The sequence below is a fragment of the Aphelocoma coerulescens genome, assembly GCF_041296385.1.
Source record: "Aphelocoma coerulescens isolate FSJ_1873_10779 chromosome Z unlocalized genomic scaffold, UR_Acoe_1.0 ChrZ, whole genome shotgun sequence".
Taxonomy (NCBI): Eukaryota; Metazoa; Chordata; class Aves; order Passeriformes; family Corvidae; genus Aphelocoma; species Aphelocoma coerulescens.
The window spans coordinates 23,042,709-23,061,629 of NW_027184085.1; the positions used below are offsets into that span (position 1 = coordinate 23,042,709).

Genomic DNA, 18,921 nt, shown 5'->3' on the forward strand with positions numbered 1-18,921 from the left:
AATAGATAACACTGTTAGCATTTACATGGATAAAACGTAATGGATAGAGTATATACTTAGTGCAGATCTATTAAACTGGGTTGCCATACCATTTCAAACATCATAAGGTACCAATATTTCTGTGTGTTAAAGCTGTAGTGCATGCAGAGTGCTCTGCTCCAGCTTGTATTCTCATCAAATAAAAAACATTTAGAAGTATGTGTGTACTACTAAAATACTGTGAAACAATGCAAAGAAAGTTTTCCCATTATAAAATTCCATCTGTCCTATAGTAAAGGACTTATGAATTAAGGATTTATGAATCTATAATAAAACCCTGAAATAACGGTAAACTTCTCAATCTACTGAAAGTGGAGTGCAGCTGACAACTAGGTATTAAAAATTGCTAAATAATATCCTTTGATAAGTGCCACAGCATTTTTAGAAGAAATTAAGATTCACTTTTTTATCTACTAGTGTATTATTAATGTCTTAGGTTATCAATATCTTGAGAGTAGCAGCATAGTCTAAATAGTTCTAAGTGGCCAGCAAAAGATGGTATAACAAACTGTTCTTTTTGTTCTCAAAACACATTTGCCTTGAAAGCCCTAAACTCTTTTCCGTGATTTTTATGTTAGCCTTTGGTAAGTGTGTCTGGTTTCATACATGAGATGCCACTTATATTAAGCCTAATTAAAAAAAAGTCACCAGAAGCAATGTGATCCGATTGGTGTAAAGAAACCCACTTTGAAACATGGTACCAGCCTGCTAAACATCTCTTAGAAGAAGTATTGAGAAGTATATTCTTAGACCCAAAGGAGTTAATATTCTTTGATACAAACTATGACTATAACTCAAAATTGCTTATTTTTTCATGCTGTATAACTCAGAAGAAAATCCATATTTAAAATCAGTGAAAATATGAGTACTAAAGAACCCAAAAGTGATGCAAACACAAAGTGCAAAATTTTGTATCAAGAATACTAATTTTGTTGAATTTCTATTCAAAGGGGTAATTGCATTGTAAAGCATTTCTTCTTTGATTTGCAGTATTCATAATAACAGATTAAAAATGCTGTGTACTTTCTGCTTAATGCCCATGCCCATTCTGTGAGATGCACTTAACATTTGAGTAATATTTAGCAACTAAATAAAATTCCTGCTATTTTTGTGAAAGGACATCTATTAGAGCATCGCAGAAAGGCTGAGAAAATGCAGACAGCAAAACAATATATTTGGTATTTAATTCAGATGAAGATTTATGTGAAAAATACAACAAAAGAGTCAGTACTCCATTCACTTAGTAACTATCTGGGAAATGTTAAAAAGCAATCTAGCTTCACCTAGATGCCCCATCCAAAAGATAAGCTTGATAATGATTCTGTCAAGCATTTGCAATGAAACATAAAGTAAAAATGTTAATAATAGACAGTTGTAGTGGCCCCCTTTCTTATCCACCCTAATACCTAAAAGCCCTCAGCAAGGCTTTCATTATTTCATAACCACCTTTCCCTGATTAATCCATTTTTCATTGCACATCTCTTCCCAGAATGCTGTTGCAAAATTCACTTCCACTTCAGTTTTACAGTACTACATGAGCTCTCCCTTCTCCAATATGTCCTGCATAAAGAGGGCCTGTGTAATTTTACATTTCACATTGACATATGGGAGAGCAGTACTGGTGAATTTTATAACAATTAAAATGTTCCATGAAACAGATAGTACTGTATTTGTGTTGCTTGGTTAATCTTGATGTAACAGTTGTGATCTGCACTAGCTCATTCTAATTTTTTGCTGGTTCATATTTGCAATCCATACTCCCTAAATTTAGAGACTCTGAATTTTGTCTTTTTAAAGCATAGTGTTGAAAAAATACACAGCAAAACAATTTCCATTGCCTTTGCAGGTTGCAGATTTCTGTAGGAAATGTCATAAGGTAAATAGTTTTATCAGCTTGCTTTCTAATGACTGACTGCTTTTATAAACTTTTAATAAATGACTGCTTTTAAAAATTCCTATTATAGATAGTTATCTTTAAATATATCTATTAAAAACATAATGTTTCCCAAGGTTGTATGCCATAGATAAATACTTACCCTTGTTTTAAGACTTGAGCAATGTTTAATTTGAGCCTGAGTGAGCACATCTTTCTCCTCTCTTTCCCTCTATGCATGTACATACAGACATCTATGCACTGGATTTATATTGGTTGATTCTATATTGCCCAATGTGCCATAGACTGCCACTTGTGCTTTTAAATTCCAGAGGTTGTTTTACGCTTGCAAGAATTGGTGAGCAAATAAACTGAATATTTTGGACTGAGCTACATTACAGGATTGAGGTCAGTAAATTCCATTTCATCAGTGCTTCTGAAGAAGTGTTTCCTCCAGGAGTTTTGTGACAGCGCTGTCCTGGTTTGTCCTACCACAGCATTATTTCAGTTGTTCTATTTTGTGTACTAACTTACAAATTAACATTTAGGAATTGTTTAATTATTTTTCCAGAGTTACTCAGGATTCTGCGGATTAACAGAGATTCAAGAACAAGAGATATTAAAGTCCCACTGCACATTTAAAGTTGAGGAATTCACCAGGCTTTTTCACTGGTAATAATATTTTCATATTTATAAAAGAGTAAGCAACTGCCATTTGATATACCATTGAAATACATCCTCCTTCTTTGGAATATTAGTGCCAAAGCATCTAAGCTTATTATCTACACATTTTTGAAGTCACCTGCCATCCTTTACTGTTTTAAACAACAATGCTATATGTGACTTAGAGTGGTTTAATTCATTTGCTCATTGCTGAAAGAAATCTATATTCCATAATCCTTCCCAAATTTATTATGTATATTATATGACAAACATAAAGTCATAAGAATATAAGGAAATCTAATTTCTGCTTTCAGTTGGTAAATCCCTCCACCTTATTCTTTGTCCCCACTCAACTAACCAAAATGGCTATCTAATTAAAAATGTGGTAAGTATAACAAATGTCCATGTCTTTTTCTTCCATATAATGTTACTGTTTCTGGATTTTGTTATTAGCTCTTAGCTGTCATATAGGAGTGAAAAATAGTTCTAGCTAATAGCAAGCTCAGTTTTGTAAAAACAAAGACAAGGAATTGGAACACTAAGGATTCCTGCTCTGGTCTGTCTGAATTACGTTGTGCTCAGAGAAATTTGGTGTAGTTGCTTATATTATCATTTTTATTATGTGTAACAAAGAAACAATTCTTAAGGACTTTGGGATTGTTTGGAAAGGACTTTGAAGTCCTTGGATGGACAATGCCCAATGACCTCTTCATCCCCTTTTTTGTGTTATGGAGCATGACACCAGAAATATTAACACTCAGAAACTGTCACTGGAAACAGTGGGATATGAAAAACACGCCCCCAAACCCTGAGTGCCTGTTGAGAATGGAACCATGGCTCCCCTGGTGATCTCTGTCTCCCTGCTGGTGTCAGCTGCACCCTTGCATGCCAGCAATGAGGTGGGTGGCAGCTAAGTTCTTCAGGAATTTTAATATATCAGCAGTCTTCAAATTTTGCTTACCCCACAGCTTGACGTTATGACTCCATTAAATCCCCCAAATTATGCTGAGATGCCCCAAATTATGTTTAAATAACACAACAGTGACGTGATTGGAATTAGTGCACTTAAGGGCTCAGTGAGGGTGCCAGGCTCCATACGAATAATGAATTGAAATAACAAAATATATAACTTACTATTACAATTATTTATTGGAATAATAACAACAATATGTAACTCATAAATTGTGTAAGGAAAAGTGACATGGGAAGTCCACCAACAACTACAACACTGAAGAAAATACTTTGGTTTTACTCGATTCAGCAAATTACAGGAAAATGTCAAAATTTATTATTTTTTGTTCTTTCAGCGTTTTCTGACAAAAAAAAGTCTGCAGTGTTCTGTGGTGGCTCTTGCTCTCAGGAACACATCTCATGGCTTCCCTAGGGCAAAGAAAAGAGCTGCTGATCCTCTGGCTGCACTTCATGTGGGGAACTACAGGGGTGGCTTCAGTGAGAAGCTGCCAGAAGCTTTCCTACATTTGATGGAGCCAGTGCCAGCCAACTTTGAGATGAACCTGCTGTTGGCCAAGGCAGAGCCCATCAGCAAAGCTGGGAGCATTTCTGGCATAACATATTTAAGAAGGGGGGGCCAGGGGGAAAGGTGCAACTACAGCAAGAGAGGAGAAACACAGATTTGGTTTATTTCTCTTTATCCTGCTCTGGTTTGATTGTCAATAAATGAAACTAATTTTCCCAAGTTTCTTATCAGGCAGAAAATCTCAGAGTTTCACACCTAAGTTTCCCTTGTCTGGAGGAGGATAGAAGAGGAAAAAGCCACTTCACTCTTTCTGGAGCCCTGGGCTTTGCACTGCATGGAAGGCTGTTGTAGTTCCCGCCATGGATTTCTTCAAGTCAAGGGTGGGACTCGCAGAGCCTACAATGTATCTGCTTTGCAATGGGCCTTGTTACAGCTGCCCCCTTAATTTGCTGGTGTGCATGCAACAAGCAGGCTGGGAAGCAAGCGAGATTTGCTTTTGGCTGACGTGAGGCAGGAAAGCAGTAAAACTGGCTGGGTTTTGGAGTATTTGGGACCTAAGTATTAAAATAAATGTAAAGGCTATTAGTGTGAGAAAGTAATTCTGTTAGTGTTAGTCTCTTAGAGGAATCCCACAGTCTTTTGAGACAAACATCTAGCTTCTTCAAGGGAGCTGGAAGAAAGACATAGGAATTCTGCATTAAATGTTTGCTGGTGGGGTGTCCATATGTGTGTGTCCCAATCAATTCCCCTGAAAAATGTCCTGTTTCTCCAAGTTTCAAGGAATGTGTGTTGCAGTGAGAGACCAGCTCGGTGCCCCGAAGGAGGGAAAACATCAAGTGACATTAGGCACCAGACAATTTAGAAAGGGGGCAGGAAGAATGCCGCCACTTTGAGAGAAAGCTTCAGAGTTGGTTCTCCACTGAACCAACTTGGTTGCAATCTCTTGCTCCTCTCAGAGCTGGAGGAGAGCCAGCAGCAGGGGTCCTTCTGGTTCTCCAGTTAAGGCGACGTGGTATGGACCCTTTGACAGAGCCAGGATCCTGTGCATGTTCAGCTGGAGGCACCTTACAGAGGAAGCACAGAGAAGACACAGAGCCGTCCCTGCACTGCTTTGCCTCGTCCAGAGGACTGATGAGAAGTGCCCCAATGGGAAGGTCCTCCAAGCAAACTTGCACCAGAAGAAGTAAAGGAGGCAAATTGCTGTTTATGTCCCCTGCGTCCCCTGGGGTTCTGCATGGAATGTTGGGCTGTGCCAGTAGCAACCGTCGTTGTCTCCTGCTCCTGCAGCCGTTGGTGGAACAGTGGTGGACCACCGGTGGAGCAGCAGCTGCAGGATCTGCTCCTGGGCTGTCCCTGACCAGCCACCTCCTCGTCTCAGCACCAGATCTGGCCTCTGGGTCAACATTCTCATCTCCTCATCTACCACCAGGGATCCCCAGAGCCCTTTGGAACTGTCAAAGGTAAGAAAATCCCCATTTGCCCTCCAACTGCTAACAGAACTCAGGAGGCTCCAGTTGGCTGTCCCACCAACCACAATAGACATGGTCTGTGGTTACTTTCCCCAGAAGAGGTTGCAGATGAAAGCAGAGTACACTTTCTGTAGGAATAATGATGCCTCCAGTGGAAATGCAGACCTTTCCATAGAGAATATAGAGAGCTGTCACCATGCAATTTCAGATCCTCGTCCACTGAGGACCTGATTAAAAGTTCTTGATACCCATTTAAGTCCTAAAACTATGTCGTGATGACCACAAAACAATCCAGTCATTACTGAGGAGTTCAGGGGTTCAGTGTTGACAGATCCTGTTAGGCCCTGGCTCTGCTCACACCTCCTCCAAAGCTTTAAAAATCAGAATGATGGGACTTCTCCTCCGTGATCCCAGTTGTTCAGGGGATGTAAGCAGTTTGCCAGGCTTGTCCTCCAATACTGGCTTTCACCTACAAAAATGGTCTGGTTTCAGTGATTCTTATATATTTACATCCTTTCATAACTTACAGATACATTATATTTTAATATCTTTATAGATATTTTTTTTTTTTCCACCTGCATTGGATCTCTTTTCTATAGATATATTGGTATAGCCTTGTCTGTGTTTTTCAGTGCCTGTAGGGCTGGTTCTGCCTCATGGTCAGAAGCAGCTGTGAAATCCCATCTTGAATGGTCCTTCTCAAGAACAGAATCATAGTATCACAGAATTTTCTGGGTTGGCAGGGACCTACAAAGATCATTGAGTCTGGCTCCTGGCCCTGCACAGGACAGCCTCAAGAATCCCCCTGTGCCCAAGAGCAATGTCCGAGCAATTTTTGAGCTCTCTCAGCCTTGGTGCTTTGACCCCTGCTGTGGGGAGGCTGTTCCAGTTCCCAACCATCCTCCGGGTGAAGAACCTTTCTCTGATATCCAACCTAAACATGCCCTGGCACAACTTCCATGGCATTCCCTTGGACCTTCTCACTAGCCCCAAGACTGAAGGGAGAAGTGTGTACCCTTCTGCTTCCCCTCTTGAGGAAGCTGCAGACTACTAGAGGGTCTTGCCCTAGAAGTTCCAAGTGCAAAACGCAGTAATTACACCAAACTGAGGGGAGTTGGGACAGAAGAGTTCGTGGTTTGCAATGATGAGGATGAGAAGGAAGGCTACTGACCCATCTTGTCAGACTGATTTTTATCTGGAGCATTGTTTTGATCTCTTTCAGGTGGAAAGGAGAGGGACAATGAAAAGGAAAGCGAAAGCCCGCGTTCGGCCGTGAGTTTTGGCATAGGGATTAAAGGATGGCAAATTTGAGGGATAGCAAGGAGGGGAACTACTGCTTCAGAGTTGGGGTGGGATTGATTCAAGCTTGTGGGTCCATGGGATGTGCCTCTTGACCACTTGCCTTTCTCACCTCCACTTCCTTCTTCCTTCAGACACATCAATGTTGGCAGTGACTTTCAGGCTGAGCTCCCTGAGCTGCAGACCAGACCGCCAAGTGATGATGAAGAACCTGCATCCCTGGTCTGGAAGCCCTGGGAGGATGATGATTCTGACATGGAAAAACCTGACAGAGGTAGCTGTCAAGCTTTCCTTCCACCCCTGAGATGCTCGGGTTTGGAAAACGCTCATTGTTTGGTAAAAAGGCAACTTTTTGCATGCTCTGCTTCTCTCCTTGTCTTGCCCATCTTCCCGTGCGGGAGTGTTAGAGGGAAGAAGAATGCTCTGTTTTTGCAGCAGAGCAGGAAAAAGAACAACTTTCCTGCTCTCTGGATTGGTCAGGGGCATTTGTCACTGGAAGAGGGGAGATTGGCCCCCCCTTCTCATTACCAAAGCTGCTTTGAAGGGAGAGCCAGCACTACATGGGCCTTTGGTTCTGCTGCCCCTTTCTTTGCTATCCTTCTCATGCTCTCCAACCTGTTGTCTTTAGCTCTTGTGCTTTCCTTCTCCCTTGTATCGCAACCTTCCCCCTTTCTTGGCTCAAGCCTGACTTTTGGTGGGTTTTTGTTGTGCTTGTAGTAAGAGAACTGCTGGACATGGCCATCTCCCGTGGCATTCCCAGGGCAGCAGCTAACCTGGAGCTTGCCCTGCACTGCCTGCACCAGGCACAAGGCAGTGTTCCGGTAAGAAGCGGCTATTTGGGTGCGGAGAAGAGCAGACAGGGAATTAATAAGGCATGGACATTGGGACAGCCTTTCTTGGCTGCTCTTTGAAGAAGGGAGTTAACAAGAAGTGGAGGACTCACTGCCTGCTGTGTTTCTTCCAGCTGTGTCAGGGATGAGCCCAAATGGCTCAAGCAGGGAGAAAGTCTCTCTTGGAGGCACTGGCAGAGGGTCCTGCAGCCTGCTCCCTTGTAAATCTCCTGGAGATCTGTGTTCTCTAAGACATTTTGGGGTGGATTGAGGGGAAATTCCCAGAAGGCAATTCTGGGAATTCTGGGTGCAGGATGAGCAAAATCATTGAGTTGGTGAGCAAAATCCCACTCTTGGGGAGCAGGATCAAAGGGTCGGGGAGCAAATCACAAGGTTTGACCCATATGAGACCCAGTGGACTGAATCCTTGAAGAGGCAGCATTTATGGGTTTTGGCTCCTTTTTACATGGTGGGGAAGCTAAAGCCTTTTTCCGTTGGATCTTGCAGGAGGCTCTGGAGATGTTGCTCTCAGGGGGGCCCCCGACACCTCAAGGCCATCCCTTGTCTGATTATCATTACACAGGTAACCAAAGTAGAGCTTGTTCCTTCACTGACAGACGCTGCCATCCCCTTAATTGCCATGTCAAGCATTTATGGTTAAACAAATAACGCAAGAGCAAAGTCTCATCTTCTCTGGGGGTGGGGAAAGCAGCAGCATCTATTCCTTCAGTTTTACTTGTTTTCCATGCTTTTTTTCCCTGGGGAATGCCTGCTCTTGTCTTCATTGCTTTCTGAGGGAGCAGAGATGTAGACAAGTGAATAACGACTGGCGCTGATTTTGTTTTGGTGGCCAGTGGAATCTATTTCAAGTGGATAGACGGATCAATTTACTTGCTGCTCTTTATTGCCAGACTCTGATAGATGGACACCTGAGGAGAAGGAGTCCTTCGAAAAGGCTTTTCACACCTATGGCAAGGATTTTCATCTCATTCAGAAGCAGGTAAAGCCATAGGATATTCTTTACCCTAGAAGATAATCAGAAGGAAATGATGATGATTTCTGGCATCAAGTACTGGAATTCAGTCTCTCTCTTCTCAAATACCAAAAATATAAAAGTAATAATGAAACAGGACACCAAAGGCCTGCGTGACAGGGGTGATTCTGCCTCTCCAGCCCTTTTTTCCAAGCTGTTTTGGAAGATGAAGGTTTATTCTCTGTCAGATCTGTCTCATAGGTGTGCTGGCACTTCCACAACGCATTGTGCTGGGATGATTGGAGTGAATGTGGGAAAGAAAAACGGTGCTAGATGGATTTGTTGTTGATCTGCGCATCATTAAATGTGTTACTACATGGCATAATACATAGCATACTACATTGCAGACTGCCTCTTTTACTCCCTATTTATTTCATTTTACTCGCTACTCAATTTACTCCATGTTTTTTGCTTCCTTGTTTACTCCATACTCTAGTTTTTCTCCAATGCACCCTACAGGATGGCCATTTCAGATTCCTTCTTTTTGCCTTCACAACAGATTCAGAGTAAGACCGTGGCACAGTGTGTGGAGTACTACTACTCCTGGAAAAAAGAACATAAACTTGCCAGCACTGTTGCTCAGGTGAGTGGGAAGAAAATCAAGACGTGCCAGGAGGGTCAAAAAACTGGGAAAAGGGGACAAAACCTGCTGGGGAGCTGTGTGAGACGCCACTCTGCCAGGAGCACATTGTCCCATGCACTGGGAAAGGCACAGCAGATGCTGCCCAGCACTTCATTGTGCTGCTGCTCTGAAATACTGAATTCTAGAGGATAACTTTGACCCAACAAAGCAGCACTGTCACCAAAATGGGCTTTGACTCTGTACAGACTTGGTTCTCAAGTGCTGGCACCCTTGCTGATTCCAATCAAATCCTTAATTCCCTACTGCTTGCTAACATCAATAATCCCGACTGCGTTAATGGAGATGCTGCAGATTTTCAGGGATCTTTTGTAGCATCCCAGTGTACTCCCCAAAAAGGAGCTGCCAGTGCTGTGGCTCTGCTAAAATTTCCCTTACCAGCAAACAGGAATTTGGTTCACAGAGAGAGATTATTCTGGGTAGTAGAAACTGAGTAACAGTGTGTCTTCACTAATTTGACTGAATTTAAAATCCATTCCCTAGACATTTGTGGAGGAAAAATATGGATAAACTGATGTTAGGCAGAGAGGTATAAATAAGAAACGTGGATCTATAGATACCCACATATTTGTCCTGCCACTTTGGGCAGTAGAAAGGAGGTATTTTTCATCCAAATGCTGTGTTTGCACCTTGCCGCACCCCGTAGCCAAATCCGGCCATTTTCTCAGCTGTTCGGGGCTTGGAGGAATTTGCTTGGGGTGATACATTTTTGTGCTGGACGCTCTGATTTCCAGCTTCTTGAGAGGAAGGAAAAATTCATAAGGATTCTTTGATTTCCAGACTGTGGGCGAACCAAAGAGGAGGAAAAGCCCTCCCAGAAAGGAGAATGGGGAGACAGGGAAGAGAAGCCGCAAGAGGGCCCGCAGTGCTGAGTGTCCCTGTTGCCAACCACCCCAGCCACCCCATTCGGCAGGAGGCCCCTTTCCGTGCGGGCAGTGCAAACGGTGCGGAAGTTCTTCCTCTTTCTGCTAAAAGCCCGGGGCTTTCGACTAAAGCAGGCTGACCTCTCTAAAGGCACCAGGGGGAAGCTGAGGGCAGTTGGAGGATCACCCCTTGCAGCCATGCCCAAAGTTACAACCTGCTTTAATCCCAAACAGCTTATTTAAACCCCAGCATTCAGAATGAAACCTTGCCATGCCCCAACAAGACACAATTCATACACAAGTAGGAATAGGAACACCAAAGCTTGGTTTGATGGTGCTGATAGAATTAAAAATAGGATGAACTGAAGGGAGGAAGAAATTTGAAGGAACTGAAACAAGAAAGACCAGATTCATGGTGCTGATCAATTTAAAAATAAGTCACAGCCTGAAAAGACAGAAATTTGAATAGAAATGGAAGTCTCAGAGTCTCTTGTTGGAAGTCTCTTGTTTTAATGGTGTGTATTGAATTAACAATGGATGGTCTGTTTTCCCTCTTCCAGGGTATTTGAAACCATTAAGGAAAGGAACACACATAGGAGAAGACATCGCCCACGGAAGGAAGCAGAGCCTCTCCCCAAGAAGAAAAGACCAAATTAGCCCTGGAGCTGTCCAGGGCTACCAAGAGTTAGCTGTCAAGAGGACTAGATGGAAATAGGACTGGTTTTTAAGTTTTTAGGGTTGTTTATTCTTCTATTTAGTTTACTAGTTAGGCATTTCTCAATTTATTAGTTAAGACTCTTTAATATTATTGAAGACTTATTAGTATTATTAGATTTATTAGTAAATGTAAGAGGCTTGGTGTTGTTTGCCATGTTCTGTCTTTTATCATTAAACTAAAGTGTGTTCCATTTTGTCTCTTTGTCGGTATGAAATCACTCAAGCAACGTTTGTTACATTTGTTTGGTGTTGCAAACACAACATTTGCTCTGAAAGAAGAACCTGGGTACGTTCACCCTCCCGCAGTCCCAGCCCTTTGCTCAGCTGGTGGGAGTTACAAAGGTGTACCCCATTACTGTCAATGAAATAGTGGTGGGGTTTCATCCTTTGATTCCTAAAAATCTCCAGTGGGAGTGGAAAGGGAGGCTTTGTTTTATTCAATGAACTGGATCTAAATGAGTGGTTTTGTCTCAGTATACCTGGAGGGATACAAGCTGGGGTGTTTAGTCCTTTTTGTTGCCAGGACACATGGCTTTGTTTAATTTCGGTGGACAGATGGACTTGACCATCTTGGAGGACTTTCCTAACCTCTCTGAACCTATAAAATTAATATCCACATTCAGTACAAAGATATCAGCAGTTCAGTTCCAGTTTCTCTTTATATAGGACCAACCTCCTGCTCTGGGCCTCGACCAACCTCCTTAGCTGATGCAGGGCAGGTGTGAACATTATCCTCTCACTTCTCACAGCTTGTGTTTGCACCAAAGAAGCATCAAAGTCACTCCTTTATCTAGCCCAGTATATGGCCTTGCTTGGCAAGGTTTTGGTAGAAGGGGCTGGGGAGGATGGAGAGGGGGCAAGGGAGGGGGATTACCAGGCTGATTCTGGGAGGCTGCCAGAAGCTTGCCCTTGTCTGATGGAGGCAGTGCAGGTGGGATTTGGAGTCTAGCCAGTATCTGCTTTGCAATGGGCCTTGTTACAGCTGCCCCCTTAATTTGCTGGTGTGCATGCAACAAGCAGGCTGGGAAGCAAGCGAGATTTGCTTTTGGCTGACGTGAGGCAGGAAAGCAGTAAAACCGGCTGGGTTTTGGAGTATTTGGGACCTAAGTATTAAAATAAATGTAAAGGCTATTAGTGTGAGAAAGTAATTCTGTTAGTGTTAGTCTCTTAGAGGAATCCCACAGGCTTTTGAGACAAGCATCTAGCTTCTTCAAGGGAGCTGGAAGAAAGACATAGGAATTCTGCATTAAATGTTTGCTGGTGGGGTGTCCATATGTGTGTGTCCCAATCAATTCCCCTGAAAAATGTCCTGTTTCTCCAAGTTTCAAGGAATGTGTGTTGCAGTGAGAGACCAGCTCGGTGCCCCGAAGGAGGGAAAACATCAAGTGACATTAGGCACCAGACAATTTAGAAAGGGGGCAGGAAGAATGCCGCCACTTTGAGAGAAAGCTTCAGAGTTGGTTCTCCACTGAACCAACTTGGTTGCAATCTCTTGCTCCTCTCAGAGCTGGAGGAGAGCCAGCAGCAGGGGTCCTTCTGGTTCTCCAGTTAAGGCGACGTGGTATGGACCCTTTGACAGAGCCAGGATCCTGTGCATGTTCAGCTGGAGGCACCTTACAGAGGAAGCACAGAGAAGACACAGAGCCGTCCCTGCACTGCTTTGCCTCGTCCAGAGGACTGATGAGAAGTGCCCCAATGGGAAGGTCCTCCAAGCAAACTTGCACCAGAAGAAGTAAAGGAGGCAAATTGCTGTTTATGTCCCCTGCGTCCCCTGGGGTTCTGCATGGAATGTTGGGCTGTGCCAGTAGCAACCGTCGTTGTCTCCTGCTCCTGCAGCCGTTGGTGGAACAGTGGTGGACCACCGGTGGAGCAGCAGCTGCAGGATCTGCTCCTGGGCTGTCCCTGACCAGCCACCTCCTCGTCTCAGCACCAGATCTGGCCTCTGGGTCAACATTCTCATCTCCTCATCTACCACCAGGGATCCCCAGAGCCCTTTGGAACTGTCAAAGGTAAGAAAATCCCCATTTGCCCTCCAACTGCTAACAGAACTCAGGAGGCTCCAGTTGGCTGTCCCACCAACCACAATAGACATGGTCTGTGGTTACTTTCCCCAGAAGAGGTTGCAGATGAAAGCAGAGTACACTTTCTGTAGGAATAATGATGCCTCCAGTGGAAATGCAGACCTTTCCATAGAGAATATAGAGAGCTGTCACCATGCAATTTCAGATCCTCGTCCACTGAGGACCTGATTAAAAGTTCTTGATACCCATTTAAGTCCTAAAACTATGTCGTGATGACCACAAAACAATCCAGTCATTACTGAGGAGTTCAGGGGTTCAGTGTTGACAGATCCTGTTAGGCCCTGGCTCTGCTCACACCTCCTCCAAAGCTTTAAAAATCAGAATGATGGGACTTCTCCTCCGTGATCCCAGTTGTTCAGGGGATGTAAGCAGTTTGCCAGGCTTGTCCTCCAATACTGGCTTTCACCTACAAAAACGGTCTGGTTTCAGTGATTCTTATATATTTACATCCTTTCATAACTTACAGATACATTATATTTTAATATCTTTATAGATTCTTTTTTTTCCACCTGCATTGGATCTCTTTTCTATAGATATATTGGTATAGCCTTGTCTGTGTTTTTCAGTGCCTGTAGGGCTGGTTCTGCCTCATGGTCAGAAGCAGCTGTGAAATCCCATCTTGAATGGTCCTTCTCAAGAACAGAATCATAGTATCACAGAATTTTCTGGGTTGGCAGGGACCTACAAAGATCATTGAGTCTGGCTCCTGGCCCTGCACAGGACAGCCTCAAGAATCCCCCTGTGCCCAAGAGCAATGTCCGAGCAATTTTTGAGCTCTCTCAGCCTTGGTGCTTTGACCCCTGCTGTGGGGAGGCTGTTCCAGTTCCCAACCATCCTCCGGGTGAAGAACCTTTCTCTGATATCCAACCTAAACATGCCCTGGCACAACTTCCATGGCATTCCCTTGGACCTTCTCACTAGCCCCAAGACTGAAGGGAGAAGTGTGTACCCTTCTGCTTCCCCTCTTGAGGAAGCTGCAGACTACTAGAGGGTCTTGCCCTAGAAGTTCCAAGTGCAAAACGCAGTAATTACACCAAACTGAGGGGAGTTGGGACAGAAGAGTTCGTGGTTTGCAATGATGAGGATGAGAAGGAAGGCTACTGACCCATCTTGTCAGACTGATTTTTATCTGGAGCATTGTTTTGATCTCTTTCAGGTGGAAAGGAGAGGGACAATGAAAAGGAAAGCGAAAGCCCGCGTTCGGCCGTGAGTTTTGGCATAGGGATTAAAGGATGGCAAATTTGAGGGATAGCAAGGAGGGAAACTACTGCTTCAGAGTTGGGGTGGGATTGATTCAAGCTTGTGGGTCCATGGGATGTGCCTCTTGACCACTTGCCTTTCTCACCTCCACTTCCTTCTTCCTTCAGACACATCAATGTTGGCAGTGACTTTCAGGCTGAGCTCCCTGAGCTGCAGACCAGACCGCCAAGTGATGATGAAGAACCTGCATCCCTGGTCTGGAAGCCCTGGGAGGATGATGATTCTGACATGGAAAAACCTGACAGAGGTAGCTGTCAAGCTTTCCTTCCACCCCTGAGATGCTCGGGTTTGGAAAACGCTCATTGTTTGGTAAAAAGGCAACTTTTTGCATGCTCTGCTTCTCTCCTTGTCTTGCCCATCTTCCCGTGCGGGAGTGTTAGAGGGAAGAAGAATGCTCTGTTTTTGCAGCAGAGCAGGAAAAAGAACAACTTTCCTGCTCTCTGGATTGGTCAGGGGCATTTGTCACTGGAAGAGGGGAGATTGGCCCCCCCTTCTCATTACCAAAGCTGCTTTGAAGGGAGAGCCAGCACTACATGGGCCTTTGGTTCTGCTGCCCCTTTCTTTGCTATCCTTCTCATGCTCTCCAACCTGTTGTCTTTAGCTCTTGTGCTTTCCTTCTCCCTTGTATCGCAACCTTCCCCCTTTCTTGGCTCAAGCCTGACTTTTGGTGGGTTTTTGTTGTGCTTGTAGTAAGAGAACTGCTGGACATGGCCATCTCCCGTGGCATTCCCAGGGCAGCAGCTAACCTGGAGCTTGCCCTGCACTGCCTGCACCAGGCACAAGGCAGTGTTCCGGTAAGAAGCGGCTATTTGGGTGCGGAGAAGAGCAGACAGGGAATTAATAAGGCATGGACATTGGGACAGCCTTTCTTGGCTGCTCTTTGAAGAAGGGAGTTAACAAGAAGTGGAGGACTCACTGCCTGCTGTGTTTCTTCCAGCTGTGTCAGGGATGAGCCCAAATGGCTCAAGCAGGGAGAAAGTCTCTCTTGGAGGCACTGGCAGAGGGTCCTGCAGCCTGCTCCCTTGTAAATCTCCTGGAGATCTGTGTTCTCTAAGACATTTTGGGGTGGATTGAGGGGAAATTCCCAGAAGGCAATTCTGGGAATTCTGGGTGCAGGATGAGCAAAATCATTGAGTTGGTGAGCAAAATCCCACTCTTGGGGAGCAGGATCAAAGGGTCGGGGGGCAAATCACAAGGTTTGACCCATATGAGACCCAGTGGACTGAATCCTTGAAGAGGCAGCATTTATGGTTTTTGGCTCCTTTTTACATGGTGGGGAAGCTAAAGCCTTTTTCCGTTGGATCTTGCAGGAGGCTCTGGAGATGTTGCTCTCAGGGGGGCCCCCGACACCTCAAGGCCATCCCTTGTCTGATTATCATTACACAGGTAACCAAAGTAGAGCTTGTTCCTTCACTGACAGACGCTGCCATCCCCTTAATTGCCATGTCAAGCATTTATGGTTAAACAAATAACGCAAGAGCAAAGTCTCATCTTCTCTGGGGGTGGGGAAAGCAGCAGCATCTATTCCTTCAGTTTTACTTGTTTTCCATGCTTTTTTTCCCTGGGGAATGCCTGCTCTTGTCTTCATTGCTTTCTGAGGGAGCAGAGATGTAGACAAGTGAATAACGACTGGCGCTGATTTTGTTTTGGTGGCCAGTGGAATCTATTTCAAGTGGATAGACGGATCAATTTACTTGCTGCTCTTTATTGCCAGACTCTGATAGATGGACACCTGAGGAGAAGGAGTCCTTCGAAAAGGCTTTTCACACCTATGGCAAGGATTTTCATCTCATTCAGAAGCAGGTAAAGCCATAGGATATTCTTTACCCTAGAAGATAATCAGAAGGAAATGATGATGATTTCTGGCATCAAGTACTGGAATTCAGTCTCTCTCTTCTCAAATACCAAAAATATAAAAGTAATAATGAAACAGGACACCAAAGGCCTGCGTGACAGGGGTGATTCTGCCTCTCCAGCCCTTTTTTCCAAGCTGTTTTGGAAGATGAAGGTTTATTCTCTGTCAGATCTGTCTCATAGGTGTGCTGGCACTTCCACAACGCATTGTGCTGGGATGATTGGAGTGAATGTGGGAAAGAAAAACGGTGCTAGATGGATTTGTTGTTGATCTGCGCATCATTAAATGTGTTACTACATGGCATAATACATAGCATACTACATTGCAGACTGCCTCTTTTACTCCCTATTTATTTCATTTTACTCGCTACTCAATTTACTCCATGTTTTTTGCTTCCTTGTTTACTCCATACTCTAGTTTTTCTCCAATGCACCCTACAGGATGGCCATTTCAGATTCCTTCTTTTTGCCTTCACAACAGATTCAGAGTAAGACCGTGGCACAGTGTGTGGAGTACTACTACTCCTGGAAAAAAGAACATAAACTTGCCAGCACTGTTGCTCAGGTGAGTGGGAAGAAAATCAAGACGTGCCAGGAGGGTCAAAAAACTGGGAAAAGGGGACAAAACCTGCTGGGGAGCTGTGTGAGACGCCACTCTGCCAGGAGCACATTGTCCCATGCACTGGGAAAGGCACAGCAGATGCTGCCCAGCACTTCATTGTGCTGCTGCTCTGAAATACTGAATTCTAGAGGATAACTTTGACCCAACAAAGCAGCACTGTCACCAAAATGGGCTTTGACTCTGTACAGACTTGGTTCTCAAGTGCTGGCACCCTTGCTGATTCCAATCAAATCCTTAATTCCCTACTGCTTGCTAACATCAATAATCCCGACTGCGTTAATGGAGATGCTGCAGATTTTCAGGGATCTTTTGTAGCATCCCAGTGTACTCCCCAAAAAGGAGCTGCCAGTGCTGTGGCTCTGCTAAAATTTCCCTTACCAGCAAACAGGAATTTGGTTCACAGAGAGAGATTATTCTGGGTAGTAGAAACTGAGTAACAGTGTGTCTTCACTAATTTGACCGAATTTAAAATCCATTCCCTAGACATTTGTGGAGGAAAAATATGGATAAATTGATGTTAGGCAGAGAGGTATAAATAAGAAACGTAGATCTATAGATACCCACATATTTGTCCTGCCACTTTGGGCAGTAGAAAGGAGGTATTTTTCATCCAAATGCTGTGTTTGCACCTTGCCGCACCCCGTAGCCAAATCCGGCCATTTTCTCAGCTGTTCGGGGCTTGGAGGAATTTGCTTGGGGTGATACATTTTTGTGCTGGACGCTCTGATTTCCAGCTTCTTGAGAGGAAGGAAAAATTCATAAGGATTCTTTGATTTCCAGACTGTGGGCGAACCAAAGAGGAGGAAAAGCCCTCCCAGAAAGGAGAATGGGGAGACAGGGAAGAGAAGCCGCAAGAGGGCCCGCAGTGCTGAGTGTCCCTGTTGCCAACCACCCCAGCCACCCCATTCGGCAGGAGGCCCCTTTCCGTGCGGGCAGTGCAAACGGTGCGGAAGTTCTTCCTCTTTCTGCTAAAAGCCCGGGGCTTTCGACTAAAGCAGGCTGACCTCTCTAAAGGCACCAGGGGGAAGCTGAGGGCAGTTGGAGGATCACCCCTTGCAGCCATGCCCAAAGTTACAACCTGCTTTAATCCCAAACAGCTTATTTAAACCCCAGCATTCAGAATGAAACCTTGCCATGCCCCAACAAGACACAATTCATACACAAGTAGGAATAGGAACACCAAAGCTTGGTTTGATGGTGCTGATAGAATTAAAAATAGGATGAACTGAAGGGAGGAAGAAATTTGAAGGAACTGAAACAAGAAAGACCAGATTCATGGTGCTGATCAATTTAAAAATAAGTCACAGCCTGAAAAGACAGAAATTTGAATAGAAATGGAAGTCTCAGAGTCTCTTGTTGGAAGTCTCTTGTTTTAATGGTGTGTATTGAATTAACAATGGATGGTCTGTTTTCCCTCTTCCAGGGTATTTGAAACCATTAAGGAAAGGAACACACATAGGAGAAGACATCGCCCACGGAAGGAAGCAGAGCCTCTCCCCAAGAAGAAAAGACCAAATTAGCCCTGGAGTTGTCCAGGGCTACCAAGAGTTAGCTGTCAAGAGGACTAGATGGAAATAGGACTGGTTTTTAAGTTTTTAGGGTTGTTTATTCTTCTATTTAGTTTACTAGTTAGGCATTTCTCAATTTATTAGTTAAGACTCTTTAATATTATTGAAGACTTATTAGTATTATTAGATTTATTAGTAAATGTAAGAGGCTTGGTGTTGTTTGCCATGTTCTGTCTTTTATCATTAAACTAAAGTGTGTTCCATTTTGTCTCTTTGTCGGTATGAAATCACTCAAGCAACGTTTGTTACATTTGTTTGGTGTTGCAAACACAACATTTGCTCTGAAAGAAGAATCTGGGTACGTTCACCCTCCCGCAGTCCCAGCCCTTTGCTCAGCTGGTGGGAGTTACAAAGGTGTACCCCATTACTGTCAATGAAATAGTGGTGGGGTTTCATCCTTTGATTCCTAAAAATCTCCAGTGGGAGTGGAAAGGGAGGCTTTGTTTTATTCAATGAACTGGATCTAAATGAGTGGTTTTGTCTCAGTATACCTGGAGGGATACAAGCTGGGGTGTTTAGTCCTTTTTGTTGCCAGGACACATGGCTTTGTTTAATTTCGGTGGACAGATGGACTTGACCATCTTGGAGGACTTTCCTAACCTCTCTGAACCTATAAAATTAATATCCACATTC

General features: G+C 44.1%; 2 protein-coding genes across 3 annotated transcripts; both read left to right on the top strand.

Annotated features, from left to right (window-relative positions):
* Positions 1–5,038: 5,038 nt before the first annotated feature.
* LOC138103727 (zinc finger protein 541-like) lies at positions 5,039–11,079 on the top strand. 2 transcript variants are annotated; one of them, XM_069002231.1, is made up of 10 exons: positions 5,039–5,235; positions 5,340–5,512; positions 6,744–6,793; positions 6,955–7,094; positions 7,538–7,641; positions 8,158–8,233; positions 8,562–8,650; positions 9,183–9,266; positions 10,104–10,267; positions 10,747–11,079. In XM_069002231.1, exons 1-10 carry the CDS (start codon positions 5,067–5,069, stop codon positions 10,841–10,843), a joined length of 1,146 nt encoding a protein of 381 aa, XP_068858332.1. In that variant the 5' UTR covers positions 5,039–5,066; the 3' UTR covers positions 10,844–11,079. The 2 variants fall into 2 exon arrangements, with proteins under 2 accessions (XP_068858332.1, XP_068858334.1); XM_069002233.1 differs by lacking the exon at positions 10,104–10,267 and having other exon boundaries at positions 10,747–10,832.
* Positions 11,080–11,786: 707 nt separating this feature from the next.
* On the top strand, positions 11,787–18,240 carry LOC138103839 (zinc finger protein 541-like). The gene is made up of 11 exons (XM_069002448.1): positions 11,787–11,834; positions 12,483–12,635; positions 12,740–12,912; positions 14,141–14,190; positions 14,352–14,491; positions 14,935–15,038; positions 15,555–15,630; positions 15,959–16,047; positions 16,580–16,663; positions 17,501–17,664; positions 18,144–18,240. The coding sequence occupies exons 2-11, from the start codon at positions 12,584–12,586 to the stop codon at positions 18,238–18,240; spliced, it is 1,029 nt and encodes a 342-aa protein (XP_068858549.1). The 5' UTR covers positions 11,787–11,834; positions 12,483–12,583.
* Positions 18,241–18,921: the final 681 nt, after the last annotated feature.